This window comes from Phaseolus vulgaris, chromosome 8 (assembly GCF_051622355.1).
Source record: "Phaseolus vulgaris cultivar YP4 chromosome 8, ASM5162235v1, whole genome shotgun sequence".
NCBI classification, from domain to species: Eukaryota; Viridiplantae; Streptophyta; class Magnoliopsida; order Fabales; family Fabaceae; genus Phaseolus; species Phaseolus vulgaris.
In genome coordinates, this window is record NC_143505.1 from 50,396,720 (window position 1) to 50,410,454 (window position 13,735).

General features: G+C 28.3%; 1 protein-coding gene across 2 annotated transcripts; it reads right to left on the reverse strand.

Moving 5' to 3' along the window:
- Positions 1-1,731: 1,731 nt before the first annotated feature.
- On the reverse strand, positions 1,732-4,663 carry LOC137826221 (cyclin-D4-2). 2 transcript variants are annotated; one of them, XM_068632107.1, is made up of 6 exons: positions 3,878-4,663; positions 3,416-3,502; positions 3,229-3,327; positions 2,840-3,041; positions 2,618-2,742; positions 1,732-2,425 (listed from the first exon to the last, which is right to left on the reverse strand). In XM_068632107.1, the coding sequence occupies exons 1-6, from the start codon at positions 4,190-4,192 to the stop codon at positions 2,186-2,188; spliced, it is 1,068 nt and encodes a 355-aa protein (XP_068488208.1). In that variant the 5' UTR covers positions 4,193-4,663; the 3' UTR covers positions 1,732-2,185. The 2 variants fall into 2 exon arrangements, with proteins under 2 accessions (XP_068488208.1, XP_068488209.1); XM_068632108.1 differs by having other exon boundaries at positions 3,229-3,324; positions 3,878-4,659.
- Positions 4,664-13,735: the final 9,072 nt, after the last annotated feature.

Here is a 13,735-nt window from a genome sequence, read left to right on the forward strand (position 1 = left end):
TATAGAGAACATACACTTTTAACAAGCACATAAAGGAAAAATATTGGATTAATAAGAAAAATAAATTTGAGAAATATTTGAATGGAACTTGTATACATATTAATTATGCATTTTATATTTATTTTTTTGGAACAAAATGCTTTTAACTATTGTTACTTTTTAGAGAAGGTTATTTCTTTTAATGCGATCAAAACTATTTAGTTATCTGTATACAGGTTAACTACTTTGTTTTTCAATTTATTGGAAAATTTGGATGATCAAGTTAATTTCCTTTGTCATTCTTCTTTGTGGGACGAAATGGATTTTCCTATTATTTTCAAATGCATGTAGTTTGTTGCCTCTTTAGTTGGGCCACCTATTATACATTAGATTTTGTTTCATTAACGACATTATAGTAAAACTGTAGAAGTTGCTTTTTATGAAGTGATGGACTTTGAAACTAATTTCTACAATTTCATTTGTCTTAGTTTAGTTGCACTAGCCCTTTCTAAAATTTGCTTCATTAACATATTAATATAGTAAAGAAATCATTCTCTTCATCGTTATGGAACCTTTTACCCCTACGAACCTTATCCACTTTTTTTCTTTTTTTGTATCGTCAATTGTTTGTGTTATTTCCTTTTATGAACCCATGTAATGTACGAGATTTTAGTTTAGAAATATAATAGTTTAATTTAATAACTTAAACTAATATAGATGAGATTAATAGAGTAAAAAAAGATAGCAGAATAATCTAATTGTATAAAAGTTTTAAAATTATTTATAGTTAACATGTAAAATATAAAATAAAAAAATGTATAACAATTATAAAAATAAAAGTGTTGTTCCTAAAGAATTTATCATTCTTTTATCATGCTATGGTATAATGGGCCAAAGAGGATTTTTGAGCATTGATTGAATGAATGCTCCATGTTTCTCTAGTAAACAAGGCTTAACTAAATTTCACTAACACTCTCAAATAAGTTTATATGCTCAATAAGATAGTATAAAGACTCATAAGAAAGAGTGTATGTACATAGAGGGAAGAACCAACTTGTCATAAGTTTATATGCCCAATGAGTTGGTTCAAGATTTGATAAGAAAAAAAAGTTGTCAAGAATGAACCAAAATCAACTGAACAATCTTGATTAATTCAGTTTCTATTGCTTAAAATCTCTAAAATCGAATGAAAACTTCATTTTCAAATTCATTTTTACGAGAATAATTTTCCACAATGCTAAAGACTAAAAGACAACAACTCAATTATCTCATGTGAGAGCTCAAATTCTCACATGTTGGAAGCAACTGATTTGCTGCAAAAGCACGTTAGCCTTGAATAATTCTTTAAATTATGATGATTATTACTCAACTAGGAGTTACAATTTGGTACCGAATGAATTAGAATTTAGCTACATTGAATTGTAATTATGATTAAAGTTGTGTACTGTGATAGGATTTTGGAAGAGAAGACAGCTTTATTGTTTTGTACATTTGTTTTTGGTGCTTGTGGAAAGGAACTTATGAAACCACCATGCAATGGTCTAAACAGTGAGTCGGTCAAAGGGTCCAATTGAATTGCTGACAGGGCACACTGTAGCAAAAGCAACATCCGTATGGCGACAGGACAATAATAGTATTTATTTTTTGTACCTTAAAAAATATGTAATGGTATCTTTTCTGAACTTTTCAGAAACTGCAAAACTCGTTATTAAATAATGCAACCAATAAAATAAGGATAATGACAAAAATATATAAATGCCGCAAATATATAAACTTTGTTTCATATTTTGCCTTTTGATTTTTGGTTCTATTTTGCTCCCTCATTAAAAAGTAAAGCGACAAAATGTACTTACACATACAAATACACTGGTCCTTGTTCCCCTATCACTACCACTTTTGTAGCTGTTAAAAAAGACCTATAAAATATTTAACAGCTGGTGTTGAGTAATCACTTCCTCCTTCAAGCATGAAATGTTGATTCCATTCCTTAAAATCTCCCACCAGTCACCATCCACCTTTATTTTGTTTTGCACCCTTTATGCTTCTTTTTTATTTTTATTTTTTTTATTTTTTTTCAATTTTCCCTATCTATTTTCCTGCTTCCTTGATCGAGTATTCTCTTGAGAGGGCACCTTCAAAACACATAACATCTTTCTTAAGAAAAAGAATCCTAGGAATGACGCTAAAAATCATAAGTCACAAATGGCTATTCTCCAAAGGTTTTGTCTAGCTTCCTCCTTTTAGCATCTGGACTATCATTATGTGAAGAATTTGCACAAGGAGCAGCATTTGGGTCATCACTTTTGTAGCTGAAGCATGCATTGTTCAACACCCTTATTGGGCTTTCAGGCACGCTAGGGACAGAAACAGAAGGAATGGCATCCTTAGCAGAACCACTGTCTGATGACAGCTCTTGGATCATTTTAACACACTTCAAGACCCTCTCCTGCCAAAGAGAAAAAACAAAATAGGGCAATGCAAACATTAATTAAACCTTCCCAACAATAAATTGCATTTGATAAGATACAACCTACAAGCAATCAACTTAAAATGATCATACTCAAAAAGGAAAACCATCATTTATCTGTGTGTTCACTCTTTTTTTTTTTTATTGTCATTGGACCACCACCGTATTTACCTTTCCTACAGGCTGAATCAGATCAGAACTTGCTTTCTCTGTATGAACTGTTTGGCCCTCCCCCACCACAGATATTGCCACTGCTGCTGCAATCTCTGAGGGTCTGAACTCAATGAAGTCAATTCCTGCATTGGATTCCCATTCCTCAAATTATCATCTCTACTTCCTCCCTAGTATGTTTATTATTGCTGCATTGAGTTAGGATTGAGTAGAGACAGGTACCTCTTACAGTACTCAGTATAAGCTCGGAGGATTGCAAAATTGAAGCTCCAATTGGTGCTTGATCATCATTGATCTTCTGAAGGAAATAGTCAATGAAGGAAAATGGGGTAATTGCCTGCATTCTCCACTTCAATGTGTTCAGAACCAGAAGCTCCATCCTCTGTATTGTTTTGGCCTCAAATATATACTTAGATTCACCCACCTAATTAGAACAAAATAATATCAATGCATGTAGAATTAACAACATTTATCTTAGGCATTATTGGAAAAACAATAACTTCCTTGGCTCGACTCTCCTAAAAAATCAGCAAGTGGATCTTCAAAATAAATTGAATCAAACATGTAATTTACAAGTTCATAAACCTAGGCATCAAATAGAATTATTTTACCTGCAAATCAAGAGATGTAGGAACATCAGTCTCTTCCATTTTGGCTGCCAAAGACACGCAACCTACAGCCAGCAATTTCATTGTCCAAGCTCGTTGCTTCTGCCAATAAAAAGATCCGATCAAAAACCATTTAAGACAAAATCGGATAAAAAACTTCTCTTTTCTTTGTATAAAATAATTGACTTACTGGTAATTCATAAACAGAGAGGAAGCGGTCCAAGTAATTTATAGATAGATATGCACAGAGAGGGCCAAAACCAAAGTGCTCACGGACCTGTAAAACAGATAGATTCAATCATTAGTTAGAACATAGCAAACAACAGTCAATGATCGATGATCAGTCCTTGTTGCAAAGATCAAATAGCTTCACACTGATGCAAAAAATGCAATTCTAATCTAGCTTTGAAATATGCATTAATAAAATAATCCCAATCAAAAAAAGTCAAAACAAAAGGGAGACCCATCAAAGAGACTCAGATTCACCAATTGGATGATCGCAGACAGAAAATGAGGCACACTCAAAATCCAAATAAAACTCTTCAAAACAAGGTCATCAAAAGCAAAAGTAAGGATTTCCATAAACCCCAATCAAGATTAGAAGAAAAACAAAAGAGCATGTGAAATCAACAAACAAGCTCTTAAAACCAACCTTTTCAATCCAATCAATGGCCTCTTTTCTGGCCCCAATGTCCAAATCCCCACTCCTCAGCCTACTCACATAATCACCATTAGGCAAGTGATGCAATTCTGTTTCCATCATTAGTCTCAAACACTCGTCACTCGGCAATGGAAACGACACATATTGGACATCCAAGTTCTCAATTTGACTATGATTTCGATCATATATAGGATGCTCCCACGTGTCCTCCAACTCCTCCACCAAACCTCCGCGATCATTTTCGTCAAAAATAATATTATCTTCCGCACAGAGAAGACTCGAAAAGCAATCAAAACTGGGTGCCATTGCAAAAAAACTCTCTCAAACAAGAAAAATAAAAAAAATAAATAAAAGATGAAATTTTGGGAAAAAAAAGGGGGACCCCAGAACGAAAGAGGCAGAGTTCAGATTAAAGATTGAGTCTTTCAGACAGAAGGAGTTGCGGGGAGGGGAGATCTCTTATGAGATGATGACTGAAAAGAACAAATGAAGAATCTGTGAAGTAAGAACAAAATCACTATTGACCCAAGTAGTCTCTTGTTTATCTCTATACATATATGAGTGTGTGATTGTCTTTCTCTCTCTATCCCCTCTCTTTGCAGTTTGGCAGAAAAGACTGCTGCAAGAGAGAGCCTTTTGAAGAAACTAACACCTCTTTTTAGGGTAAAAAGTAGAGAGAGAAAGAGAGAGTGCGCGTGTGAGTGTGGGGTTAGGAGACAGAGGAATTGGAAGGGTTTGAGCGCCAAAGCCACAGAAACTAAAGAACAGTGCATACCATTGTATTAGGTTTCCACTGATTTTTATAACATGTAACTCTTCTCAAATCAATTACAAGAAGAAAAAAACATGCTTTAGGACAGTTCAATATAGTAAATATTGATTATTAATTTTATCATACTCATTTATTTCATCCAAAACAATAATCTTAAAATTAATTGAGATTTTATTTTAATGACTTGCTTATTATTAAAAACAATATTCAATGAATCATGTTTTATCATAAATTTATATTTTAAATGTTACTAATATAATTAAATTATATTAACTAACTTCCTTAATTACACTGTAAATTAATTAATTTTAATAATGTTGACATTTAGAGAAACATGTATTTGAGTTTTATTTTTTTATAAATTAAAGTGGAAATTAACCAAAATTACAGACAGTAATTTGTATTACTGTGAGTGGATTTTAGTCCACACTACTAGCTTTTCCCTCATTTCTAAGAATTAGGGTTGAGAAATGAATAATATGTGTGGTTAGAAACTTAAACAAACCTCGATTATATGATTTGAAATTCTTCACCAATTTTTACATAACATATCATTAGATTTTATTTTATTTTTCTTAAATTTAAAATCATGTTCATAAGTGGCATGAACATTAACCAAAACAATATAAACTTAATGATATTGAAATCTAGTCTAGGGTAGATGGATATTTCTACTTAGATTCGGTATTTATTTTTACTCAAATATTATTTATATTACTATCATCATGTCTTTTTAACAACAGTTTAAACTATTTTGTCAATAGTCTCTAAATTATTGTTTTTGGAAATATTACAAAAATTATATTAAACAACAATTTAGATGGTCATATAGTTTTATAACAACAATGTTTAATTCAAAAAATTTTGTCATATAGTTCAATAATAATAATTGAATAAAAAATCGTTCTTATAGGTGATTTGGGTGTGTAAAAAATGATTTTTTTAGGCAGTATATGTTGAAGGTTTTGTAGGAGTCTTTTGACAACAGTTGAAATAAGAACTGTCATCATTATATTTTTTAAATTTTGTTTATTTTATGTTTTTTCTTACCTAATAATTAATCAACTTTTATATATATATATATATATATATATATATTCTACAACTAGTAAGATAAATAATATACTAAGAAGTCATAAAATAAATAAGATAAATGAGAAATTTAAAACATAATATCCAAACTTTAAAGGTAAAATTACAAAGACAAGTTTACAAAGTTTTATAATATCATCTAGTCTAATATGTTGTAGAAGTTGATGAAATATGTTGTCCACGTCTATATATTCAAAATTGAATGGTTAAAACATCCATGAAATACTACAACAAATAATAACTTGAATTAGTACATAAAATATACATAGTTTATTTTTTATAACCCCTTCAATACAATAAGTGTGGGGTAACATTTTGAGCCTAAATAAACTGTTTTTTTTTTCATAACATCTTGTAACATATAGAATAACATTTATGAATTAATTAATATTGTATTTAATAATCATTTAACATATATTTATGAACTAAAGTGTACTAACCTTATATTTCTCATCTTCACAACTCTGAACATTTCTCATCAACTGAACTAGATACATATGTCATTGTTAGTTTCAACTTAAACTGACAAAATTTAACGGCAATCGAAGAAAGAACCTTTGATCTCAACATCCTCATATTAGGAATATCAAAAGGAATCTCACTACAAGAAAAAATAGTTTTAACGAGGGTTTATTTTTACATTATCAAGGGTTAAAACCTCTATTAAGTCATTTACCCAATGATTTTTTTAAACCTCAGGAAAAGCTTTTCAGAACCCCTATTAAATACAATGGGTTTAAGAACCTCTGTAAAATACTATGGGTTTCAAAACTTCCATTAAATACCATGGATTTAAGAACATCAATAAAATACCATGAGTTTCAAAATTTTCGTAAAGTGACTTACCGTTTGAAATAACCTTCAACCCCATTTCCCATCATCTCTAACGATCCTCCTAACTTCTCTCTACCACTATAGACACACTACTCTCCGACAAAGGCTCAATAGTCGTCGACAACAGTCCTAGCAAGGAATCATAATTCACCTACACTTATGTTTATTATATCTAAAGAGAAGAAACACTAAATAAGGCACTATCTTCTTACTCCAATATTGCTTCTTCCATCACCTTATTGTCCCAACTTGGGTCACAAGCCACTGCTATCTTTAAAATAATCCTTTGAAATTTAACAAAGGTTAAAAAAACCTTCGTTATTTTGCTGAGGTTTTTGAATAACCTTTGGAATTTACCGAAGGTTAAAAATAACACTATTAATTAAATCAATTCCTAGAGTTATATCAATCTCCACTAAATAAACTTCGTTAAAACCCTTTTTTTTCTTGTAGTGTCTGCATGAAAAAACAATAAAACTTTCAACTAATAATTATGATCAACCAACATATAACAATAATAAAAAAAATAGATAAATTACCAAAATACCCAACCAAATAATGTTTTGATCAACCTCAGACACATGATCCCATGAAGGTACTAGAATAGAAATCTTCTCACGTGTAATAACAGAGGTCATACCAATATTGACTTTAATAATGAGTGGTGAACTCGAGTGAGAGAGACCTTAGTCAGGTGGACCCTCAATCGGATTTTATCGAGGTAACATCTAAACTAAATGGACCTTAATCGTCAATATCTTTGTTTAAACAATAAAGTACCAAACATTAATAGCATACACCATCATTACACATGATAATAGTTAACAAACACATGCATACAAAATTTTGAAAACAAACTAACAAAATTAATAAATTCAGACATAGTGTGTGCAATGGTCATATGTATATTTCCTCTTCATGGTCTTTATGGCTTGTGTGTACATCATCAACTATATTGTCATCATCTTTATTGACCATTTTGATGTAAATGAACAGGTGTCAACAAGATGAAGATTTCTAAAATCTTTTTCATTAGCATCCATTTGTTTTTTCTCGTGAAGAACAACAAACCAATGTTGTAACGTAGGATTTTTTACATAAAAAACTTGGGAGGCTTGATATGTCATGATGAATGACTGTTTCAATAACCTATCTTCCAAAAATCAATTATCATTATTGATTCATCTTTTCTAACACCACTTTTATTGTCAATTCACTTACACTTGAAAACTACAACATAAAACTTAGTATAGCAATCTCCCAAGTCTCTTCTATTACACTATAATATGACATTGATCCAACTACTAAATTTTGATCTTTTAAAGTTAAAAGTTGTAGCAACTCGACTTCAAGAGTGACTCCACTATTTTGTATTGTATTTTGTGTTCATCCAAACACTTTGTATAAAAGGAGCAATTGTTGTTGTTGTAATTGATACAACATAGGACAAGAAATTTCAGTCCATTTATCAACCATTTTAATGTTTAGATGTTGTTGCGTCTTTTAAGACCTCAACTTTAAACCAAGGCATGAAAGTTCTGTTATGCTCCATCAACACTCATTTATCTGGGTTTTTGTTCTTCACAATTGGTTTGTGGGTAGATAAGTAAGGCATAACCTCATTTTTATTGTTCAGTATAAGAATGTTATTGCAATACTTCTTCAGGATATTTGGTTACCATTCTGACACCTCATGTTCATTTACTTATAGAAATCTTGTTGTATGATTGGGTGGAAGTCCTAGGATTTTCTTTCGCCTTATAATCCGAACAAAATTAAATACTTTCTTTAGCAATGTACCTTTCAATCATCGAAGCTTCTAAACAATATGGATTCTTGACGTACCACTACAAGAAAATCATGAAATATAAACCAATTTTAGAGACAAAAAATAATTAGTTGTTATAGTGACTAAATTAGAGACCATTTTAGAGACTAAAAAAATTTTGGTTTCTAAATTAGTTTCTATTATTGTTAAATAGTTTCTAAATTGGTATCTAATTAGCTACCAAGGTTTTAACTACCAATTATTTAGATTCTAAATTTAGTAGCAAAACCCTTGGTAGCTAATTAGATACCAATTTAGAAACCATTTAACAATAATAGAAACTAATATAGAAACGAACTAATATAGAAACTAATATAGCCGCATTCTTAAATCATTGTTTACCCTAATTTTGAAGTGTGTCACTTACGCTTTCATACTTTCTTTCTTCTTGGCGTTTCGCGTTTACTCTCTGTTTCTGCTCTGGTGTTCCTCTCTTCTTCTGCGAGTTTCATTGTGTTCTCGTACCATTGTAAGTTCGTTTCGATCCGCTCACTTTCTTCTTCACCAATGGTTTATAATTTTTTTTCATTTCACTTATTTGTTTGTTTTCTTGCATTGGTGAAGGGTTCTCTGGTGCTTCATTTTCTCTTTTTTTTATGCTCTTGTGCTTCCTCTCATTTTCTGCAAGCCTTCATTGTCTTCTTTGTGCCATTGTAAGTTCGTTTCGAGTTCTCTTTCTTCTTCACCATTGGTTTATATATTTTTTTCGTTTCTCTTATCTATTTGTTTTCTTGTATTGGCAGGTCACCATTGCTTCATTGCTTGTTGTTTGGGTTTTTGCTATGTCATATTTGCTCCGTCATTGTTGCCGTCGTCGTTGCTGCCTTAGGGTTTAGGGTTTTAATTTTTAAAAAAATAAAATAAATAAGAATGCGGCTATTTACCATAGCCGCATTCATAAATCGCATTTACGAATGCGGCTAAATAGCTGCACTTGTAAATCTTCGATTTAAGAATGTGTGTTGATCAAGTGCGGCTATATAGCCGCCCTTATAAATATAAAATAGCCGCACTCGTTTTTCCTTTCTGCATTAGTGTGTTTAACAATGGACGATGATTGGTGACCAACGCCAAGAGGAAGTGAGAATCGATGACCAGCGGAGGTAGCATGATTCACAAGCATGATAGTGGAATGACTACAATACTCCACCTTCGTGACATTCTAATACAACTCACCAATGGTGAATGCTAGCAAAAGGGGAATGGAGAGAGAACGACCATTGTTACAATACAACCAGAGTGTAAATGAAGGAACAAACAAAGAAGAAGGATTTAAAATGATTTATACAACAACAATTAAATGGTAACCATCATCTTAGAGTAAGACAACGACAACTTTTAAACTAACCGTCATTGTTCTACTATACGACGATAATTCTCATTTAGCTGTCGTTGTATAGGTCACGATATTTACAAAAAAGTTACTGGTTTGGTTAAATATAAAATACGATCTAGAAGGATTTGTCATTAATTAATTAATATATATATATATATATATATATATATATATATATATATATATATATATATATATATATATACACGGTTTTATGTGATTTGTGGCGTATTTGATAAATTTACTCTTTACTCTTATACATGATGGGGAGTGATGTTCTTTTATCTTAATAATCAAAACAAAAGGTTTCTTATTTATTTATTTGTTGGTGAGAAAAAGGAAAAATGGTGGACATATTGAAGGCTGAATTGTTAATGAGATTTGTATTTAGAAAGTTGGATGTGCAACAATTTAAAAGAGTGTTATTAATAGCTCAAAATGAAATTATTTATAGCATTCAATTTTAGAGGTTTTGGTGTGGATGGATTGAAAGACGGTGCATTGATTTCTAGTTTGGTAGATTGATTTATCAGGAATCAGGAACACTTTTTTCCTCTCTTCTTTAGCACAAAATCTTCAATGTAATTAGTTTTAAAAAGGAGAAAAATATATGATAGATATAATGTAAGCCTAAAAAAAAACATTCTTTCAAAGAATTTCCTTTTGATGGTTAATATACTAAAATATCCTTTTATTATATAATGAACTTTTATAAGGTACACAACTTTTATTTCCTGATATATATTTGTATAAATCATGGGAAATATATTATTTATTAGAATTATTTGAAAAAGGGAACAAATTATAATTTAACTTTTCAATAATTTACTAGAGTATGACAAAAAGTACTTGTAAATGTCAACTTGGACATATTAATTTGTTCTTTACATCTAAAAATGTATTAAATTGGCCGTCTATAAATACTATGGATTTGATCTTGTTGTCATATTCTTTTTATTCTAATTTAATTTTTTTTTCCTAAAAATAAATTAACATTTATTCCCATAACATATTTTTAGTTTAGTCTTCATATGTAAAAACTGAATTAAGAATGTACTATATATATACAAAAATTACATTAAGAATGTGTAGGGGATTATTGGCATGAACCTAATCAATATAATCATTATTTTTGTTAATGCATTAAATAATGATTGTTTTTTTGTTAAAATATAATATTTAGAGAAACTAATAAATTATAATTGTTATTTTATAAAATATAATAAATTTTATGTATTTATCATTTATTAATTTGTACATAAATAAAGAAGGATTAAACACCTCTTAAAAAAGGTTAGTAACAAAATATATTTAATATATTATAAATAAAGATTAATTTTTTATATTTTTTAATTGGATAAGGAAGAAAAAATAATAATAAACTTATATTAATCTTTATTATACTATAATTGATCATTTTAAAAATATAAATGTATTTAATAATATTATTAATTTTGTATTTGAAGATAAAATCACTACTGGTTATATATAAAAAAATAAATTATATTACATTTGTTCAAAATTATAATATAAAAACAAATTATAAGTTTATGAGCAAATTATAATTTTAAATTATTGAATGAAAGTAAAAATAATATTAAAATTACACATAGTTAAACCATATTTAATCCAAAACTATATAAGTTATCAAATTTTTCAATTCACATATATAACTATTTTTTTTATGTCCATTTGACTCTGCTTTGTTAAAAATAGAAAATAGATAAAACTTTAGAAATAAAAAATTGAAAAAACTAATTGAATGGAAAAATATGTTATCTCTCTGTCTATGCACTAATTTAATACAGATTACCAAAACTATAAATTTACTTTTGAAATGAAATTAATAAAAATTCAAAAATTATATTTAGTAAAACTAAAAAAATTAACACACTTGCTGTAAAGGAAACATTTTCCTTGTAAGCAATGTAGATGCTTGAATTATATACAGCGACGGCTTGAGACTACTATATGCTAGGTATAACAAAGGAATGTACAAAATAAATCAGCTTTAATATATTTTCAAAATAAATTATAAAAATATTTTTAGTATGTTATAATTCAAATTTGTAAATATAAATGTTTTTATTTATTATTTAAAGATAAATGTTATTTTTTATATTTAAAAATATACATGTTTACATATTAAAAAATAAAATTTTATATACATAATAATCTTTATTTATTATTTTATTATTTTCAAATATAACTTATATTGAATTCTTTCAAAATAATTCTGATAAAAATGTACTAATGTATTTAATATAAATGTTATAGTTAACATTTTGTAATTAAAATATATTTATAAATAATAATAATAATAAAAAATAAAATGATGGTCTGAGTTTCATTGGTACTATGGAAAGAAAAGAGAAGTGAATTTATGATAAGAGGAGGAAAGGAAAGAGGAGCATTGAGAGTGAGTGCGTGTTATTTGTCTTGTGCCAACGCGTGTCTTCCGCTGACATTTATGTTCGGTTCTTTTCTCTCTCTCAGTCACTCACCCACCCACCCATTCTATTGCACTTCTACTGGCTCTTCTTTCCCTCCACTTTTCCCCGCCACAAAACACATTTCTAGTTGCGTAAAATTGAACTCACATCACATACAACAAACTTTTCAAAATCATAATAATCATCATCCGTTCTTGCTTTATCATTCTTTTCAATGGACCATCTAATATATATTATATATGTCACACTTCTTACTTTATTATCCATAATTAGCTCAAAATTTATGTAAGTAAAGCAAGTAAATATCTATCATTTAACAAATATTATAACAATATGAAAGAATATTTTAAGATGCTTAACTCCGGGTTCAATAAAATAACTATATGAAAATATTTTTATGGATTTTAAATTTTGATCTAATGCAATATAATTTTCCATTTTTCTATGTTATGTTTGTTTCATTGTTTATTTTGTTACCCCCTTAAAAAATGTTTATGATTTTTTGATATCTACAGATATTTGTCGATTTTTTAAAATTAAATAAGTTTATTTAAAATAAATTCTATAAAATATACATTTAAATAAAAAATTGACCTTAAACATAATCTATATAAAATTACTTAATAAATATTTTTCTACTAAATAAATTTAAATAAGTTAAATAAAGTATCAAATTTAAATGAGATAATTTGTTTAAAAACAATTTTAATTTTATAAGTCTAAATAGAAATATATAAAATTGAACTATAAATCATTTTCAATTGCTAAATTGATGATGAGAACACGTGAAATTCTTTTCATCCCATCTTTTAAGTTTAAGTATACCATTAACAAAAAACATTAACAAAAAATAAATAGATATTAGTGGATAAAATTAGGAAAAATAAAATAAACCATGGTTTTAATTTTATAGAGTAAACATATTTTAATTTCTTTTAAGAGACTTCAAAATAAGCAAATAAATACAAACCTTAAACTTGAGGGAGGGAAACTCCTATATGATCACATGTAATGTTTTTGTATGTTTAATAGTCTTACATTATTTAAAAAGTTGATGTTAAAAAATTTAAATATACATTTTTTTTTAACTTTTCAAGATAATTTTTAAGGACAAAATTATGATAGAATTTTGAGTTTAAAAATAAAATACTTGAATATGATGATTGACGTTAATGATATTATCTTAATGAACTTAAGATCAGAATATTAAAATTTACTAAAAAAAATGAAAAAGTGATTTCAAATATAAATTCTATTTTGTAACCCTTAGGAGGAAGGGAGAAGTGGTTGCAAAGATATGTCTACCATATGAGTATATATATATATATATATATATATATATATATATATATATATATATATATATATATATATATATATATATATATTTTTATCTTTTTAACTCATTTGTGTATATTATTAGTGAAAAAAAATACTTTCTTACATTGTAAAAATTATATAATTTAATTAAGAATTTTTGTTGAAAAAGTGGTGATGACATTTTCATATATATATATATATATATATATATATA

What these genes read in the sequence shown, in the direction of transcription:
- LOC137826221 (XM_068632107.1), bottom strand. Translation starts at nt 4,192, where the DNA reads ATGGCACCCAGTTTTGATTGCTTTTCGAGTCTTCTCTGTGCGGAAGAT. An exon ending in TATACTGAGTACTGTAAGAG is followed by an intron (nt 2,743 to 2,839) that starts GTACCTGTCTCT and finishes AATCCAATGCAG; the next exon opens with GAATTGACTTCATTGAGTTC. An exon ending in TGATTCAGCCTGTAGGAAAG is followed by an intron (nt 2,426 to 2,617) that starts GTAAATACGGTG and finishes TCTCTTTGGCAG; the next exon opens with GAGAGGGTCTTGAAGTGTGT.